Source organism: Typopeltis vanoorti, chromosome 11 (assembly GCF_054136105.1).
Source record: "Typopeltis vanoorti isolate ZY-2024b chromosome 11, IOZ_Tvanoo_1.0, whole genome shotgun sequence".
In the NCBI taxonomy this organism is placed as follows: domain Eukaryota; kingdom Metazoa; phylum Arthropoda; class Arachnida; order Uropygi; family Thelyphonidae; genus Typopeltis; species Typopeltis vanoorti.
The window spans coordinates 28,720,848-28,741,167 of record NC_143559.1 but is presented as its reverse complement, the minus strand read 5'-3'; the positions used below and the strand labels follow the sequence as shown (position 1 = coordinate 28,741,167).

At 36.1% G+C, this 20,320-nt stretch overlaps 1 protein-coding gene across 6 annotated transcripts in view; it reads left to right on the top strand.

Moving 5' to 3' along the window:
- LOC150101403 (actin-histidine N-methyltransferase-like) overlaps positions 1-20,320 on the top strand; it is a 311,777-nt gene that overhangs the window by 5,109 nt on the left and 286,348 nt on the right. For all 6 annotated transcript variants that reach the window (XM_090401040.1, XM_090401036.1, XM_090401039.1 and 3 more), the window contains exon 2: positions 18,645-18,749. In XM_090401040.1, the coding sequence (XP_090257166.1) occupies positions 18,645-18,749 (105 nt within the window). The remainder of the gene's footprint in view (positions 1-18,644; positions 18,750-20,320) is intronic.

Sequence of the window (20,320 nt, the reverse complement as noted above, 5' to 3'; positions counted from 1 at the left end):
TCGACCTTTAATGAGGTCTCGTCGGTGGGAGCCAGACCTAAAAATGCCAAGGTTGAAGTAATGCAGAGCTTATAAATTTTACCTAAACAAGTTGTTACAAGGTGCTTTGACCTTATTAAATAAAAATCTCAGGATGAGAGATCAGAGTAAGATGTAGAAAGTTTTTTACGAGTAAAAAACTTTCTACAATACTTTGTCTCATTCGTAATTCAGAATCTGAGTGAAGAATGTGTTTTCAGCAGAAGTGTACACAGATGTTAAGAGTGTCATACTTAAGTTAGATCCTTGGGGAACACGTCTTGATTATATGACTTAGATTTCTATTTCCAACTCAATCTTCTTAGAAGACTCAACTAGACAGAAAGTTCTTAATAAATATAGGAAGGTACCATTTGAGACTGGGTTGTAGAGGCCTTTTAATATGCTATATCTCCTGGCTGTATTGTAAGTTTTTTCCATGTGAAAGAATGCTGAAATTGGATGTTTTTTTTTGTCATTCCCATGAATGCATCGCTTATACATGTTTCTAAATGTGCCAAATGGTCTAATGTTGAACAATGTCAACAAAAGCCACATTGCATATTGGAGAAAAGAACGTTGCTTTCTAAATACCAGAGAAGTCTGGTATTAACCATTTTCTCCAATATCTTATAAAGACAATTAGTCAGAGCAATAGGTCGATGATTGTTGGGTTAAATTTGATGTGATAGAGTATCTGTGAAATATACTCTATGCTCTGTCTTGAACTTTTCTGATTGCTTGGCAGTCTCGATTCCACCAAGGTTTTGAATAAAGTGGAAATTGAGATGATTGTTTTGGAACTGCAGCTGTTGCTGCCTGGACAGTACAATCCACTACTTACTTCATGACTTCATTTATAATAGGTGTTTGGCTGACTACTTTGAGCATTAAATTTTGCAAGATAGGAAAAAGTACTCCAGTCAGTCTGGCCCATTTTCCATATAGGTATTCATGTAGAAAAACATGCTTCTTGTGAAGACATAGTGCAAATAACAGGAAAATGATCGCTTCCATAGTGTTGTTTTCAACACCCCACATAAGCAGTGGAAAAATGGCCAGGTTGTAGATTGTAAAATGTGTTGTAGAATAAAAGTGGGTAGGCATATGGCAGAAGGTAGTGACTCAATTATTAAGAAGAAAGAGGTAACGATTGTCAAGCATTTGCATTTGTGTTGGCACTACCCAACAGTACATTGTCCATTAAAGTCACTCTTGAGAAGTATGGGCAGAGAGTTGCAGTATAAGATTATCCAGTTCCATCACATTTAACTGATAACCTGGAGGTAAATATATTAAACATACTGTAATAATTTCTTATTACAGTATGTTAACTCATGGATAGGCAAATCATTACTGCATCCACAGCAGTATTAAGCTGAACATGATGGAAAGGAGTATGGTTGCCTCTGGGATAGTTTCACTATCATGAACGGACCATTTCCAGTTATGTCCTTATGAATAACAGTGAAATTCCTTAAGTTTGGGTTCCTCTGGGTCTTAAATATGTTTCCAGCAGACAGAAACAGAAAGTTTTGTGTTTCTGCAGTATAATCTTGATATCATTGATATTCTGGAAGAACCCAGGACATTTACTCTGTAAAAAATGTTCCTATTGTTTTGTTTGTAGATTTGTTCGATTTCCAAGAGGTTGCAGGCTTACCTTTATGTAGTTTCTATTTATCAATTGATTTTGGGAAGATGGCCAGTGTTCATCTCTTCCTCTGGAAAAATGTTCTGTACATCATTTGATGTGTTAGAATCATTTGATAAGTTAAATTTACTTTCGCATTTTTGAAAATTATGGAGACAACTACCGTGTTTGAATAAAAACTTTCGTTTAATATAACTAAAATCTACATTCCACGTTTCGACCTTTATGTCAAGGTCATCTTCTGGAGCATATAACTATACACAGAAAACAAGCTACACTACAATCAAACTGGTTTGTTAAAGTTACTGACCAACCGCTACAACAATTGTTGGCCTGACCTCTGCTGAAAAAAAAAAAATTATACATCAATGCTGGAGTCCTATTATTAGTGTTATGTGTTGGTTGTAGACATACATTGGGCACAACAACAAGTCTATGTATCTATCTATATACATATATTAAGAAATAAATTTACTTTGAATACTAAAGTATCGATTTTTTTTCCCCATGGAGTGGGGGGGGGTATCTGGTGGTTTATCTTTAAGTGATATCCTTGTCATAATTTTTTGACAGTGGGTTCTCATCGAATAGGATCATTTTTTGAGTTGTTTCTGGAATGAGATCATGGGCCATGCGACTGATGTGCCAAACATAGAAGCACTCACAATTGTAAAGTTCAGGTATGGTGCAGTTATCAGATAGTGGAATAGACATACAAAGTTGTGTCCCTGTTGACTTTTTTTTAACTGCCACCTTCTCAGCATAAGAGGATCTCAGGACTGCCAGTCCCTACTTGCCATAGTAATAGTAGCGAATGTATCTTTCATGTTCTTCCAGATGGATATTCACTGATCTTCCTGTTTGCCCATAATAGGCCAAGTCACAGTCACAAGGAACTTCATACACTCCTGGGTGTGCTAAAGGGTGAAGTTTATCCTTAGGCGAGCGGATCAGAGTTGCCAGCTTGACATGAGGTTTGAAAGTGGTGCGAAGGCCATGTTTCAACAATACTTTGGCTATCTTTTCTGATGTACCTCTGATATAGGGAATAGAAATGGTCATTTTGTATTCTTGTGTATTAGGGGAGGGAAGAGTAATGGGCCTATGTAGTATTTTATCTATTTTGTAGGGATTATAGCTGTTGGTTAAGAACGTGTGGCGCAGGTATTGGAGTTCAGTGGTCAGAGCTGTATCGTTAGAACAAATGGCTCTGGCTCTCTGTGTAAGTGTTTTTAAAATGCTGTACTGTTGGACTGGTTGATGATGTGATTGTTTATGGTAGGTATCTTCCTGTGTGTGTAGGCTTTCTGTAAATAGAAAAAGATAGTGATCCATCTGAAAGGCGGGTGACTAATGTGTCAAGAAATGATAAACAGTTATTTGATTCTTTTTCTACTGTAAAGTGAATTTTGGGGTGTTGGCTGTTTAGGTAGGTGACAAAAGCATCCAAAGTGTCTTGGCCATGGGGCCAGATGGCAAACACATCATCTACATAGCATAACCACACTTGTGGCTTGTATGTAGCTGTGGTAAGTACTTTGTTTTCAAAGTGTTCCATGTAAAAATTTGCTAACGGGGGAGAGAGGGGGGGGGAACCCATAGCAGTACCATTAATCTGTTTGTAGAATTTTCCTCCCCATGTAAAGTAACCTGCATTCATGGTAAATTGAAATAATTCAAAAATATCAGGGGGAAATTTAGACTTGATTAAATCAAGAGTGTCTATAAGTGTTACATTGGTAAATAAGGAGGTAACATTGAAACTAACCATTATGTCTGAATCTTTTAGGATTAGATTTTTAACCAGTGTTTTGAAATGGACTGAAATTTTTTACAAAAGTAGAGGAGTTGCCAGTAAGGGGAGGGGGGCAAGCGACTTGGCTAAATGCCAGGCCAGTTTATATGTGGGACTATCTATGCTATCGACTATGGGGCGTAGGGGGATATTAGTTTTGTAGATTTTTGGTAATTCATAAATATGGGGTGGTTTAACATGAATTGGTTTTATTTTCCTGATGATTTCTTTGGGCCATGATGTCACTTTTTTCAGTAATTTTCGGACTTTTTTTTCTTTTGAGACATCGTAGGGTCTCGATGTATAATTTGATATGTGGAACTATCACATATGAGATCTTGCATTTTTCTGTTATACTCTTCTTGACTGTGACTTGGTCTATTATGGGCAAACAGGAAGATCAGTGAACATCTGCCTGGAAGAACATGAAAGATACATTCACTACTATTACTGTGGCAAGTCGGGACTGGCAGACCACGCTTTGGACACTCCTTCACACAGGATTAGATGGAGGAAAATGAATGTGCTATTTAGGAGTCGTTATAGATCTGAAAGATTATTTTTTGAGTCAGCAGTGGCTTTGAAGAATTCTCTCAACCTTAGCAAATATGGTTGCATTAATTTGCCAAAAATTTGGGACATAGTTATCCTAAGAAAAACTCCTGGATAGCTGCTTTTTTTTTTTTTTTTCCTCGTTAGAGGGTGCCAAAAATAGGACTTTTGTCTTTTGCAATTATATTGTTTCACTCACTCACTGTTGCGTATACAAGTGTGTTGTGCTCTCATGATGCTGAGTTGAAAATCAGCAAAATATAAGCGTTAATAAAACATCTTTGTGATAAAAGTGTGTGTGGTGTTGTTAATACCGTGAAAAATAAGTCATGAATAACCATCAACACCTAAGCTTATCTGTTAGATAGAGTTTATTACATGGTTAGAAAGCCAACAATGGATTTATTTAAAACAGAAAGAGCCACATGATGTTATACATCATCATCAAATTCCTGCCATGTACCCTCAAGAGGTGTACAGGATATGATAGTACTACATGAAAAAAAAATTACATCATTACTAACTTCCTATCTACAATTTTCCTCCAAATCAGTCTGTTACTTGTCAAGACTTGTTACTTGTCAAGACTTCAACATTATCAGATCTTATATTTCTATCATCTAAGGCACTTTTTACCGTATCAATCCACCTATATCTTGGTCTTCCTCTGGGTCGTTTTGCTGCCAACCTGACAGAGAACACTTGTTTTGCTATTCTTTCTTCGCCCATTCTGTTTAAGTGACCATACCACCTGAGATAAGCTCTGCTAACGCATTCCTGGATGTTGACAATGTCAAGTTCTTTCCTAATATCCGCGTTTTTAATATGATATTGCCATTGATGCCATCTGTTCACGCCTCTAATCTTTCTCAGGACTCATATCTGCGGTCTCTAGTCTTTGGTCAAATGTTTTACTTCTGACCCAGCTCTCAGATCCATAAGTTAAAACTGGTTTGAACACTGTCGTGTATACAGCTAATTTAGTGTTCCGACTAATTTCTCTCTTATTCCATATGAATTTATTCAGTTGACTTCCCACCATACCAGCTTTACTGATTCTGTTGTCTATTTCTATACTTAATTTATCTCAGTAAAAATCATGCCTAAGTAGCTGAAATGTTTCACTTGTTCCACGGGTTTTCCATTCACAACACAGTTGACATTTTCAATGATTCTGCCTATATTCATTGTCTTTGTCTTTTTATTGCTGACCTTCATACCATATCTATTACAACAGTTATTCAATTTAGTCAGAGAATCTTGCAGACTTGTAGCGGATTTATTTAGAAGTATAACATCATCCACATAAAGCAAAGAGCTGACATTAACATCTCCAATTTTGATATCATGTTTAATACCACTTTCCTTCATAATGTGATCCATATAGATAATGAATAACAGAGGGAATAATGTACATCCTTGTCTGACATCAGATTTAACATTAAACCATCTTCCTGTACTTCCTTCAATTCTAACTGCTGACTTACAACTCAAATAAAGACTAAGTATTGCTTGATATAATGCCCCATTGACACACTATATAACTGTTGCGTATTGAATGGCTTCTCTCTTGGCACCTTGTCATATGCCTTTTCCAAATCGACAAAACTTAAATACAGATCTTTGTTATATTCCCATGCTTTCTCGACTATTTGTCGTAAAGTGAAGATCTGATCCTGACAGCCTCTATTTGGCCTGAATCCAGATTGTCCTTCACCAAGCTTTTCTTCCACAATTCTTCTCATCCGTTTCTCAAGTATACTTGCATAGATTTTGCCAGGAACACTCAGTAGGGAAATACCTCTGTAATTCTCACATTCAGTTTTATTTCCTTTTTTATATATGGGTACTACGAGAGCTCTACTCCAATCATCAGGAATTCGTCCCTCTGTCCAGGCTTTCTGAACTATGCAGTGTAGCCACTGTAAGACTCTTATACCACCATACTTCAGTATTTTTGTTCTAATATCATCTACTCCTGCTGCCTTTCCACATTTCAAGCCTTTGATGGCTTTTTCTACTTCAAGTATGGATATGTATTCCTGACTGCATGCCTAGTCAGTGTTTTTTACCACTGTGCTATCATCACTGCTTGTTTCATTTAATAGCCTTTCAAAGTAATTACTCCATACTTCAAGGATATCTTTTTTCCCGTTTTCATTTCACCTTTATCATCTCTAACTCCTTTTACAGCACTCTTTCCTCCATTCCTAAGCTTCTTCAACAACTTCCAGAATATCTTACCACCTTCTTGATATTTATTTTCTATGTTTTAGCCAAAGTTCCCCCATGACTTTTGTTTAGCTAGTTTTACACAGTGTTTAGCATTCTTGCATTTGTCTCTGTATTCTCTAAGAGCACAATCTGACTTATTTGACAGGAACTTTTGAAATGCTTTCTTCTTTTCCTTCACTGCCTCTTTAACTTGCTGTGTCCACCAGGGAGTTCTGATTTTTTTATCCTTGCAGACAACCTCACCACATGCCTCTCTGGCAGAATCAATCAATGTTTTCTTCAGAGTTTGCCACTGAATCTCGAAGGTTTGATTCCTGTTCTGAAACTCTCATTTTTTCTTCAATAATCTTTGTGTATTTTAGTCTACAGTTCACATCTGAGAGCTGCTCAACTTTTATTCACTTTAAAACTTTCTTACATGTTATTCTTTTCAATATGAAATTCAATTTTATCCTGTTCAAGACTAAATGGTGATCACTTCCAATTTCAAATCCTCTGTACACTCTGGTGTCCTGCACCAGGGAGAAAACATCACTATCAACAATAACATAGTCGATGAGACTTTTCTTATTCCTTGCCTCTTCTCTCCATGTGAATTTGTGCACATTTTTATGCTGGAACATGGTGTTAGTAATAACCAGTCCATGTCCTGAGCAGAAATCCAACAGATATTTGCCATTATTATTAGCTTTACTCTTTTCTCCAAATTTTCCCAAAATATTTTTGTATGTCTCACAATCATTTCCTACTGTGCTATTTAGATCCCCAACAAGGACCAGCTTTTCCTTTTTCATTGTATGAGTTGCTTTTTCTAAAGCCTCAAAAAATTTCTCCACCCTTAGTAGATCCTTCTGTGGGACCATAGGCACAAATAAGTCTCATTGTCCAGTTCTCCATTCTCATATTTGCCCACATTACTCTACTTGAGACTGACTGCCAATCAAGAAGATTAGCCTTGTATTTTGTGTTGAATACTATGGCTACTCCTTCTTTTCCTTGATTGTCATTGCCTGAATATAACATTTTGTATTTATTGCTCAGAAACATCTCACCAGTTTTTGTCTTTTTTGTTTCAGTCACCCCTATTATGTTGATCTGGTACTTATTTAATTCCTCAACTAGCTCCATTTCTTTGCCATTCAGGCTTCTTATGTTGATAGTACTGATCTTTAACTCTGGTGATCTTCAGTTGGGGTTTGTTTTCAGATTTGTTCCAGTAGCTGACTTTTCGCTGTTCGCCCTGGTTCCCTGGCGAAAACAATGGGGGGCGTTGTTTAACCGGGCGATGCCCCAGTCGGCATGAAATTTTGTCATGTTGTACCATCATTTTTTATTTTGGTTTAACCAATAAGAAGACAATTTGGTCGGCTAAATCCCAAATTGCCAGCCCATCCTTGTTCGTTCAATATCCAAGTAGATACCCAACAGGGTGCACCACGAGAAGGTGAGGATTGGACATTAGGTCAGAAGCCCTGGTCGGTTCTCCGCATTCCTTTAAAGGCTATGTGGAGGTCTCCTCTCAGTTATACAGCACTGAGGAAACTTAGGTTAATCGATAGTGTTAAAAAAAAACATAATAAAAAACTTGATGAGTTATTCTGATAAGATTTTCATATTTTAGATAAAGATAGGCAGTCACGCTGATTCAAGTTCGGATGATGAAGTAAGGCCTCATCACTCTCTTTAAATAAATGCTCAGATTTGTACTGACAACGCTGCAGCAATTTTCAGACCAAAAATATTGTGGTCTGCATCTATCCCATGTTGAGCCAAGCCATATTTATCAGATTTCCTGTAGTAAATATACGATTGATGTTCTTGTATTCTCTTTTCTACTGAGTGTCCACTTTGTTCAAAGTACTATAGATGGCAGTCACATCTATACTACATCTATCCATACACCAGGAAGAGACAGAGGGGAGTGTTTATCTTTTGAAGAAGGAAAACATGTTGATAATTTATTGATAGGCATAAAAGTAGTCACTAAATTGTATTTCTTAAGAATTCTGGAAATCCATTTTGAGACACCTGAAATATATATGATTGAAACTCAATGTACTGTTTCCCTCTTATTTAAGTTAAACTTGTGATAGTCAAACAGATATTGTGTATGCCTTTCTGAGAAGCCATTTAATTTCATATACTGTTTCATGTTTAAAAGTTTCTACTGTAATTCATGCGGTATAGAACAAATAGTGTTAGCACATCAAAATAAACATTTTTAGCCACCATAAATATTTTATATACAGATATTAAATTCACTATGGAAACTTGAAGTACCACAAATTATTCTTTCTAGATATTCTTCTCATCTACTCAACATCAGGTGATTTAACTTCATCAGTGTATCGAAAGGGGATATGCGGTTATCAAGGGGATATCAAGGAGATATGCTTTGCACTATAGGAGATACTAAGACAAGGAGTGATGTGAGCTTGGTCCACCTTTACCACGAGTTGCCTCAGTTCTGAAGATACTTCAGGTGCAAACTTCGTTTGCTCACAATCGGATAAAGGATTAACTAAATTTATAATGGGAAAGACTTATCAGAATAACTCGTCAATGAAATTTTTTATTATTATTATTATTACAACTATTGATTAACCTGTTACCTCAGTTATACCATTACACTGTTGTGTGTATAACATCACATGGCTCTTTCTGTTTCAGATCAATCCACTGTTGGCTTTCTGCCTTGTAATAAACTGTCATTGCCACTGAAATGACCTGTAATTTTCAGACCAAAATATTTGGCTTTATCTAAATAAATAGTATTACTGATTTTTTGGGTTTTTTGTGTAAATAATTAACAGAGCAAGTTTTGTTATTATGCTCTTTACTGCCACATTGGGCTCAGGTGGTAGAGCTGCAACATGCAGTTTGGTCACATCCATATTTTTGACATTTAAAGTATCTCAGTGGATTAGGGATGTACAGCCTAACAGGACAGTTGAGATATTCTGCATTTACAAATGTTGGAGGCTTAAGTGCCTCGAAAGTAAGGATGATGTCCCTTTGCAGAACCAGGTGACCATCCCTACATATCAGGATGCACCTCATACCTGTCACTCCCTGATTTTTATGCTCTGTACATATCTCCTCATCTGGAACATGAAGTAAATTCTTTTCTGATGTTGCTCTTCTAGAAGAGTTTAATGTTTCATCGGTTGTCACTAATTGGTATTCCACCCGCTTCTATCATTTCGATAAGTAAATTAGCTTACAATAGAGCGAGTAACATAGTATTTAGCTTTTAGTTGCAGTGGTATTTATTCTTTAGCATTTAGTTTAGTAGTTCCTTGGCAGTAAGTGAATGATGGCGACCGCAGCTCCAATTACAAATGGCATGTCACCGGAAAGGAAAGGATTGCTTAGTGGATTACAAGGCACTTCTGATCACCTGAGCTATTTGGAGGTGAGTAATTGTGTTAAATAGCATCTAGAGGTGAGTGATCACGATTGTGAATAGTTTGTGGAGTGCTTCTACAAGGATAGATTGAGGGTTTGTGATTGCAAAAGTAATAAGGCAGAAAAGGGAGCAGGGAGATGTGATAGAAATATTTATCACTAAAAGCATTTTAATAGATTGATTGATTCTTGACTAGATGGAAGTGGCTGCTGTAAGCTGCTACTTCCCTCAATCCCTGGAAATCGAGTAAGTATGTGAGTAAGGATATATTTTCTTGGAAAATAGTAAATGAGTGGAGTGTGGTACCAGAGTCTGTTGTGAGTGCTTTTTTGATGAACATGTTCAAGGAAAATTCTGATAGCTATTGTGTTGATAGTGTGGGCCTTCCACACTGAGTGTTTGTATTGTGTGGAGAACAGTGGCGCACTCATGATTTAATCTTGGGGGGGGGGGGGCGAGTTGAGTAGACAATTTGAGAATGCACGCTACGTATTGCATACGACATATGACTAAGCATCTGCAGTGATCACCAATACATGATACCCGTGATCTCTAGCCCGGCAAACAAAGTATCACCCGAGCATTACTTTGTTTGCCTTGTGTTCACAACGGCTGTGATTCCCGAGAGCCAGAGAGTATACCCACCTACGTGACAGCTAATTCATAAGTAGTATAGAAATAGAAAACACGACACAATATAAATTTCAAAAAAAAAAAGAATTTTAATTAGGAAAAGATTTTTGCAAAATTTTCTAGTCTTTTTTTCCTTTTTCTTTTTTTTTTTGGGGGGGGGGGGGGGGCAGGCCCCTTGGCCCCCTCCTTGGATGTGCCAATGGTGGAGAATTTCACATAATAATATGAATAATTATTAACAGTTTGCTGGAGTGGCAAATTCAGACCTGTTCAACATTCTAAAACAAGCACATGTTACAACTTTCCAGAGTTAATTTGAATATTTATGCTGTCTTCAGTTTATGTCTCCCTTCACCCTTTCTCTTCCACCCACATAACTATAGAATTCCCAAGATTTTATTTTGCTATCAGTACCTGAATTATTAGTAATAATAAATAAATAAAATGATTAGTATAATTAATCTTCATTTATACTAATCATTTTATTTATTTATTATTACTAATTATTTATACTAATAATTATAGCCAGGAGAGTGACTTAGTAAGGACAAAAGTGCAGTATGACCAGAAATTGGCATATCAGGCAAAGAAAAACCGTAGAAAATTTTTTTAGATATGTGGCAAGTAGAAAGAAAAATGATTATAGTAAGATGATGTTAATTGATTAAAATGGTTGAATGCTAACTGCTGCAGAAGTTACCATTGATGTGGAGGACACATGCAGAAATAAAGAGGTTATGATGCAATTGTATAAGGCTTGATCAGGCCACATATAGTATTGTGCATAGATTTGGTCATTGGGTTTTCATGGTGACAAATATATGCTAGAAGGGTCTAGAGAAGATTTACAAAGGTGGACAGTAATCTTTGGAATGTGGAGTATGAGGACAAATTGAGAGAATGTAAATTGCAAAGCCTTGTGAATAGGAGGAGAAGGGGGGGGGGGGAAATAATAGAGACATACAGGGTGTTCGGGATAAATTTGACAGTTTCGTAAGGAAAAAGAAAATCTTCTTTGTATCTATTAAATTTAATGAATTGACAAAAAAACATTACAGGCAGAGTTAATTACAATACTATCAACAAGATTTACTCAAAATAACCACCATTAGCATCGATCACAGCTTCAATTCTGCTTCGGAACCTCGAACAAGCTGATGCTACAGTCTCCCTGGGAAGGGCCGCAAAAACTGTTTTAATTTTATCCATTAACTGGGCTTTTGTATTACTGGAAGTGCGATTGGTGTCTTTTTCAACTGCGCCCCATACAAAATAATCCATGGGGTTAAGGTCTGGGGAGTTTGGAGGCCAAACATTTGGACTGGTGAAGTCGTAGAAATTTTCAGACAACCATTTTTGACTTTTCCCAGAGGTGTGGCAAGGGGTCGAATCCTGCTGCCATACATACGGCCTACCATTGGCTACCCTTGTTATCCAGGGCTTGACTACAGTTAGCAACTCCACGAACAAAGCCCAAATTCCAATGCCAGGGTTCTTCAACACCTGTTCCTGCAGATTTGCGAGGAATTCTGCTGTACGAACGCAATCAGATCGTCTGCTAGGGATCTTTCTTCTTGCTACATCCTCGTAGTCACCATTGCAAGTCTCTAGTTCATGCCTGATTGTTTTTACTGTATTCAGGGAGCATTGGGCAGCAGTCGTAATATCCTTATTTTGATGGCGGGCACGAATCATCATGATACAAGTTATTCTCTTCCATGATTCAGGTGGGTTCCAGCTATCCATCCTTTCTGACATCTTGTATATGAATGAAGAAGGGTCCAAACTTTTAAATGAAGAGAAGTGTGTGTTAATACATGTAACTTACGGAAAAATATAATTAATTATAAATATGTCAAATTTATCCCGAACACCCTGTATAAGCAAGTTGGGTTGTTATCAGGTTGATATGGAAAAGATTTTTTCACAGAATGGGAGGGGGAGAAGAACAAGAGGGACATCCCTGGAAACTGTATAAGGAGGGTGTGAGGAGCAGGTTCTTTACATGGAGAATGGTTGGTGAGTGGAATGCATTGCCTGTGTTTAGCTTATGTAGACACATTGAATCAGTTTAAGGCACGGTTAGATGAGCTTTGTGTGCGATAGTGTGTACTGCCCACAATGAGCCTCTGGCTCTATTGGAGGTAAGATGTTAATAATAATTTCTCTTCCTCAATACTTTGTAGCACAGAGATTATGAATTTGCATATATTTAAAGTGGTATTTGTGTTATCAAATATCAGAATGGGGAACTGGATAATGAGACTTATTTCTGCCTATGGTCCCACAAAAGGTTCTGCTAAGGTAGAAGTGGAGGAATGTTTTGAGGCTTTAGAGAAAACAACTGACACAATGAAAAAGGAAAAGTTGGCCCTTGTTGGGGACCTAAATAGCAGAATAGGAAATGATTTTCAGACATACAAAAATATTTTGGATAAATTTGGAGAAAAGAGCAAAGCTAATAATAATGGCAAATACCTGTTGAATTTCTGCTCAGGACATGGACTGGTTATTACTCCCACCATGTTCCAAATTAAAAATGTGCACAAATTCACATGGAGAGAAGAGGCAAGGAATAAGAAAAGTCTCATTGACTATGTTATTGTTGTTAGTGATGTTTTCTCCCTGGTGCAGGACACCAGAGTGTACAGAGGATTTGAAATTTGATGTGATCACTATTTAGTCTTGAGCAGGATAAAATTGAATTTCATATTGAAAAGAATAACATGTAAGAAAGTTTTAAAGCGAATAAAAGTTGAGCAGCTCTCAGATGTGAACTGTAGACTAAAATACACAAAGATTATTGAAGAAAAATTGAATGAGTTTGAGAACAGGAATCAAACCTTGGAGATTCAGTGGCAAGCCTTGAAGAAAACCTTGACTGATTCAGCCAGAGAGGCATGTGGTGAGGTTGTCTGCAAGGATAGAAAAATCAGAACTCCCTGGTGGACACAGGAAGTTAAACAGGCAGTGAAGGAAAAGAAGAAAGCATATCAAAAGTTCTCACAAATAAGTCAGCTTGTGCTCTTAGAGAATACAGAGACAAATATAAGAAAGCTAAACACTGTGTAAAACTGGCTAAACAAAAGTCATGGAAGGACTTTGGCAAACACAAAGAAAATAAATATCAAGAAGGTGGCAAAATATTCTGGAGGTTGTTGCAGAAACTTAGAAATTAGAGATGATAAAGGTGACATGAAAATGTGAGAAAAAGATATCCTTGAAGTATGGAGTAATTACTTCGAAAAATTGCTAAATGAAACAAGCAGTTATAGCACAGGGGTAAAAAAACACTAACCAGGCATACAGTCAGGAATACATATCCATACTTGAAGTAGAAAAAGCCATCAAAGGCTTGAAATGTGGAAAGGCAGCAGGAGTAGATGATATTCGACCAGAAATGCTGAAGTATGGTGGTATAAGAGTCTTACAGTGGCTGCACTGCATAGTTCAGAAGGCCTGGACAGAGGGACGAATTCCCGATGATTGGAGTAGAGCACTCATAGTACCCATATCTAAAAAGGGAAATAAAATTGAATATGAGAATTACAGAGGTATTTCCCTACTGACTGTTCCTGGTAAGATTTATGCAAGTATTATTATTATTATTATTTTTTATTATTATTCCTGACACCTCCAAGGAGTCCGAAGACTCATCGCAGGAGGACACCTACAACAGTTTCAACTGATACAACTGTCTCAACTACTAGTACACTGAACCTCTACTACGAATTATCTCAGTCAACGCCATTTACTGCCCACCTCTACCACCACAACTAGTATTTTTTGTCTGTAAATTGCATGTGTTCTGAAGAGCCGATTTGTCTGTATGCGGATGAAAAACCAGAGTTTCTTGGAGAAAAAATCCTGCTACCTCCATATGAGATCGGCTAACTCACCTTTGATTGGAAATCGACCAAATAAAGATTCCTCCCGTCGCAACAAGAATCGAACCTAGGCCTATTCCAATTGAAGGGCGCAATGTGCCATCGTTCTTCCAATTGCACTACGAAGACACTTATACTTGAGATATACGTGAGAAACGGTTGAGAAGAATTGTGGAAGAAAAGCTTGCTAAAGAACAAGCTGGATTCAGGCCAAATAGAGGCTGTCAGGATCAGATCTTCACTATATGACAAATAGTTGAGAAATCATGGGAATATAACAAAGATCTGTATTTAAGTTTTGTTGATCTGGAAAAGTCATATGAGAAGGTGCCAAGAGAGAAACTATTTAATGTTAAATCTGGTGTGAGACAAGGATGTACATTATCCCCTCTGTTATTCATTATCTATATGGATCATATTATGAAGGAAAGTGATATTAAACATGATATCAATATTGGAGATGTTAATGTCAGCTCTTTGCTTTATGCAGATGATGTTATACTTCTAAATAAATCTGCTGCAAGTTTTCAAGATTCGCTGACTAAATTGAATAACTGTTGTAATAGATATGGTATGAAGGTCAGCGTTAAAAAGACTATGAAAATAGGTAGAATTGTTGAAAATGTCAACTGTGTTGTGAACAGGTAACCTGTGGAACAAATAAAACATTTCAGTTACTTAGGCACGATTTTTAGTGAAGATGGTAAATTAAATATGGAAATAGACAACAGAATCAACAAAGCTGGTATGGTAGGAAGTCAACTGAATAAATTTATATGGAATAAGAGAGAAATTAGTCGAAATACTAAATTAGCTGTATACAACGTTCAAGACAGTGTTCAAAACAATTTTAACTTATGCATCTGAGAGCTGGGTTAGCAATAAAATACTTGACCAAAGACTAGAGACAGCAGATATGAGAGTCCTGACATATCATATTAAAACTGACAATATCATATTAAAAATGAGGAAATTAGGAAAGAACTTGACATTGTTAGCATCCAGGAATGTGTTAGTACAGCTAATCTCATGTGGTATGGTCACTTAAACAGAACAGGCGAGGAAAGATTAGCAAAACAAGTGTTCTCTGCCAGGTTGGCAGGAAAACGACCCAGAGGAAGAACAAGATATAGGTGGATTGATACGGTACAAAGTGCCTTAGACGATAGAAATATAAGATCTGGTAATGTTGGAATCTTTCCTCCAAATCAGGTAACAAACTGATTTGGAGGAAAATTGTAGATAGGAAGTTAGTAATGATGTAAATTTTTCATGTAATACTGTCATATCCTGCACACCCCTTGAGGGTACATGGCAGGAATTTGATGATGATGGTATTTGTGTTATCTCTTCAGTAGAAAGCTCAATTCTTGTATTGAGAAGGGTCTTGCATTGTATGGCAAATTCAAGTTATTCAAATACCACTTAATGTGTTTAATTTTCTATATGCAAATATTCATATTCCTATAAATTAAAGATACCAATAAATTATATACTATATATAATCCTTTATCAAAGTGTAAGCAAAGAAAGTTTGTGCCTGAAGTATATGGTATTTTCAGGACTAGGGCAACTCATATGTAGAAGCTAATGACTTCACATCACTTGCCTTAGAATCCCATAATGAAAAGTAATGCTGAAAGCTTCCAACAGAGTATTTTAATAATAAGGTGTGACACCTTTTAGCTACTCATATATGAAAATATGACTTCTGCATTACCTCAACCTTAATATCATCTCTGGGTCTGGCTCCCACTGGATCCCAATGAAGGTCGAAACTGGTCTTGGTAGTGACCCTTCCCATAATGCATTGCATAGCATTATACATGTCTGCAATATGCTTCCAATATACATTAGCCTGAAAATACTTCATTCTCAAACTTTGTTTGCTTATACTTGGATAAAGGATTAAACCAAGTATATAATTGTTTGGTATATTTAATTTATAGTATAACCAAGTGGAAAAACTTACAACATTCATATTCCTGTTTAGCCTAATGATGAAACATTTATTCAAGGGTCACACAATTGTCAAGTGCTATTACATTCTTACTTTTTAATTTTGTTTATTTACACTAATCTACCATCTATCTGACCAAGCAATAAGGCAATTTGTCAGTCTAATGATTGAACAGTTGGATAAGTGAAGGTTCAGTTACATGGCTGTAACTGAAGTTGTACCAGAGGTTGGTTGACATAGAAGCATTGGTCAGTTGAGATATCATTGAAAGTTGGATAAATGATAGATTACTGTATTATTTATTTATTTTTTATGACTCCTACCAACAAAGGGTTATATATCTATAATACATTAGTACCATGGGCAGATGAAGAATTTTTTAAAATATTATTTTTATTCCTTTGTTATTTTTTAAACTTTTGTCTAGTCTGGAAATCGCTCTATAAATCAAACATGGACCTTTCTAAAGCATCTGAAGGTCTCCAGTAAATGGAGCAGTGATCTTACACTGGGCCATGCACTTCATCTCCTACTTACAGTCACAAATATCCATGTCTACATTGGGATTTGAACCCTCACAGCCTGTTGGTCAGAGATGTTGACCACTTGGTCCACCATACTAGCCATTATTTTTATTTTATTTTTTTCATATATGCTTCCTATCCATGAAAGATTGATAACCTATAGTACAATTAATACCATAATTGAATTTAGGGTTGGATAATCTGGGAATCCTGCTCCAAACATATGACTTTTTTCCAAATTACTTTAGCTTCTACTATGCAGAATTGTGGTTTTACATCATATGATGAGATTCACCTACTGCCCAATGATAAACCTTCTTGCCACAATGGGATTGATGCCTCCTATAGCCTTCTTTTATTTTTGTATAATGCAATATACAAGCTACATGCAGGGGGATGTAGCTTGTATATTGTACATATGTATGTTTTTCTGATGATGTCCTCAATATAGAGTCGAAATGTCGATTGTTACTTACTTATTATTAAGTAAAGTAATTATTCTAACACATGTGTTGTGTCTCCATAAATTGTTCACTATGAATGCTGACCACCATGTAAAATTAAAAAAAAAGTCTCCTATATCCTAATCTAACAGATAAGTTTAGGTGTTGATGCTTATTCCTGACTTATTTTTCACGGTATTAACAACACCACAAACACTTTTATCAACAAAGTTGTTTTATTAACGCTTATATTTCGCTGATTTTCAACTCAGCATCATCAGAGCACAACACACTTGTAAACGTGACAGTGAATGAGTGAAACAATATAATTGCAAAAGACAAAAGATCTAAAGGCCTATTTTTTTTTTTTAGAGGGCGCCAAAAAATAGAACTTTAGATCTTTTGTCTCCTATATCCTGTTGGAGAGTAAAGATTCTTATCCTCTTGGCAAACCAGTCAGTCATGGTGTATATCCTCAAGCAGTTGGCCAGGATTTGTTGAAGTGAAATTTGGAGTATTGTTGAACATTCTTCTGCAAAGTCCATTCTTATATATCTCAAATTTTCCAATCTAGTGAGCTGCAAAATGCAGGGTTTCTAAATTTTTTTCTCTATTTATTTGATGTACATTTATTAGGTGTATTGAATACATGATTTATTTATTACTCTTCAGAACTCATAGCTCATAATCTACTGACTAGTAGATCATTGGTTTGGTTCTTAGACAATCTCTTAGTTTTGAAATAAAATTTGCATATTCTTTGCTTCTACTCATCTTCTCTTCTCACCTTTACCAACAATGTGTTAAAATTAAAAAAAAAAAAAAAAAATTCTTACGGTGCTGGCAGCAGTGGGCTTTGAGTTATTGTTGTCAGGAGAAAGAGAGAGCTCTGCTGACCAAGGATCTGTGAGCACTACTAACACAGTCAGATTTCCTTTTTATTATTTATTTTTATCTAATAGCCTATCTTTTTGTCGCAATTCATAAATGATTTTAATTGTTTTTATTTTATTTTGGCAAGCATACACCATTATTACTAGATAAAATCATTGTGATGCCAATCCAAATTTCCTGGTATTAACAGCTGGAAGGAGCGAGCACAAGGGGGCCATCCTTGGAAGCTGTGAGCAAGAGGGTGAGGAGTGGTTTCTTTGCTTGGAGGTGGGGGTGAACATGGGATGCATTGCCTGATATAGTGGGCAGAGCATTTCAAGGAGTGGTGTGATAGACTTTGTTTTCTAGGAGGAGCCTCTCACAATGAGTCTTTTGACTCCATGGAGGCCTGGATCATAATAATAATATTGATGGAAAATGTATTTTTTAAATCTTTGAAGCCAGAATAGCACATAGCACAGTCAGAACTACTACAGCCTTTGTCTGGAAAGATCCAGGTTCAGTCATGTTGAGGAAGCAAGAATCATTTTTTGATTAATGTCAATTAATTCAGCTTATTAAACATTTTGAACTGATAATTTAACTGTTCGAAATAGTTTGAATTTCATATCATAATATGTATTTCTTTGGCAACATGTAGATATGGGAAGAAGCAAAAAGAAACAGTTTGCAAAAAAAGATCAGCTTGGAATAACATCTAAAACTAGATCAGAGATTCTTAATTTAGCCGAAGAAATTCTGCAAAGTAAGTAACAGTTCTATAATGGTTTTTATTCTGTCTAGAAATTGTTAATAATAAAAAAAACTTCATTTTTTTTTATTATTGAGCACTGTTAATGCAGTTTTGCTACTACAGCCAAAGCCACACATTGCATGTCCATTAGAGCATAGAAACTACTTAGGGAAGTGATTCTCAACCTATGGGGTTCACGAAATACCTAAAGGGGGGGGGGCACGAAGAAAGTGAAGAAAGTGGAAATCAAAGGAAAAAACTGAAAAAATACTTTATTGAAACAAAAGCATTTAATGAAGCTATTTATTGACATAAAAACATAAAATACACTCTGAAAATAAAATAACAAAATGTTTAAAATTCACTATATTGAATGAACTAGTTACTTGTGGGAATGTATTAATACTGCAAAATATACCGAGCAACCATAATAATGGTCAATCAACAAAACCTTATTTGTTATGTCAGATACATTTGATATTATTATAGTTTTCCTTGATCTGACCATTGTATAGCCTGATTCCCTTGTGTAAGGAATATTAGTCAAGTACAAACAGACGTTTAGAGGGATCTATAGATTGGGGTGAGATCCTTAAAGGAGTTGTGTTATTGATTTTGAGAGATGGTTTGGAAGTAGTTTTCAGTTGATATCCTGCGATCTATACCACTGTGTAGCCTTATTCCTTTATATAAAGAATCCTGGTCATGAGTGCAAGCAATGTGTAGTCTATATGATTACAGTAATTATATAGACCACTATCATTTTGAAAACTGTAATAGACTCTAAATTGGTCTAATGTATTAAAACTAAGAACTTTTATTGTTAAAAGACCATTAGATTTAATGATTAAAAATATAAAGAGCCAACAAGTTTACTAGCCACTGTCTAGCATTTTCAAGGCTGTACTGGTGTGAAAACAAATGCATCAAGTTACATGAAAACATACACTTTAGTAACTACTAGGCCATTTACATTTGATAATTCGCGTTTGGTGGCATGCATTCGAATGCTTCAGTCATCTGGTACATGACCACTGTTGTGTAGTTTTTCGCATATTGTAGTTTTGTTAAGCTGAGAGAATCGATGAGATATTTCCATATGTCTTTAAGAATAGCACCTGGATTTCTATTTAAATTATTGCCTGTGCCTACAGAGACAGAACTTTGAAAGTTCTGTCTCTGTAGTCATTCTCAATGCAAAGCATAGAACTGTTTTTCCAATCTATAACGTGATTTGATGTTGAGAAATGATGAGCTAAACCAGATGATTCTATTGTGATTGACATACCCCACATGTTCCTTCTCTTTTATTTCAAAACTTCTAGAGGTCTGTCCAATGTAAGAAAGGCCACACATGCATGGAATTTCATATACTCCAGGAAATTTGAAGAAAGGTACCTCATCTTTGGGTGATCTTAAGACTTGTCTGATCGTGGTAGTTGGTTTAAAAACCACTCTGATGTTATGAGCCTTTAACATTCTCGCCAATTTTGTGGATACTGAATTAATATATGGAATGACTGCTATGGACACATATTGGGACTCCATTCCATGTTGTTGAAGGTTGTCTTTAAAAAGCAATT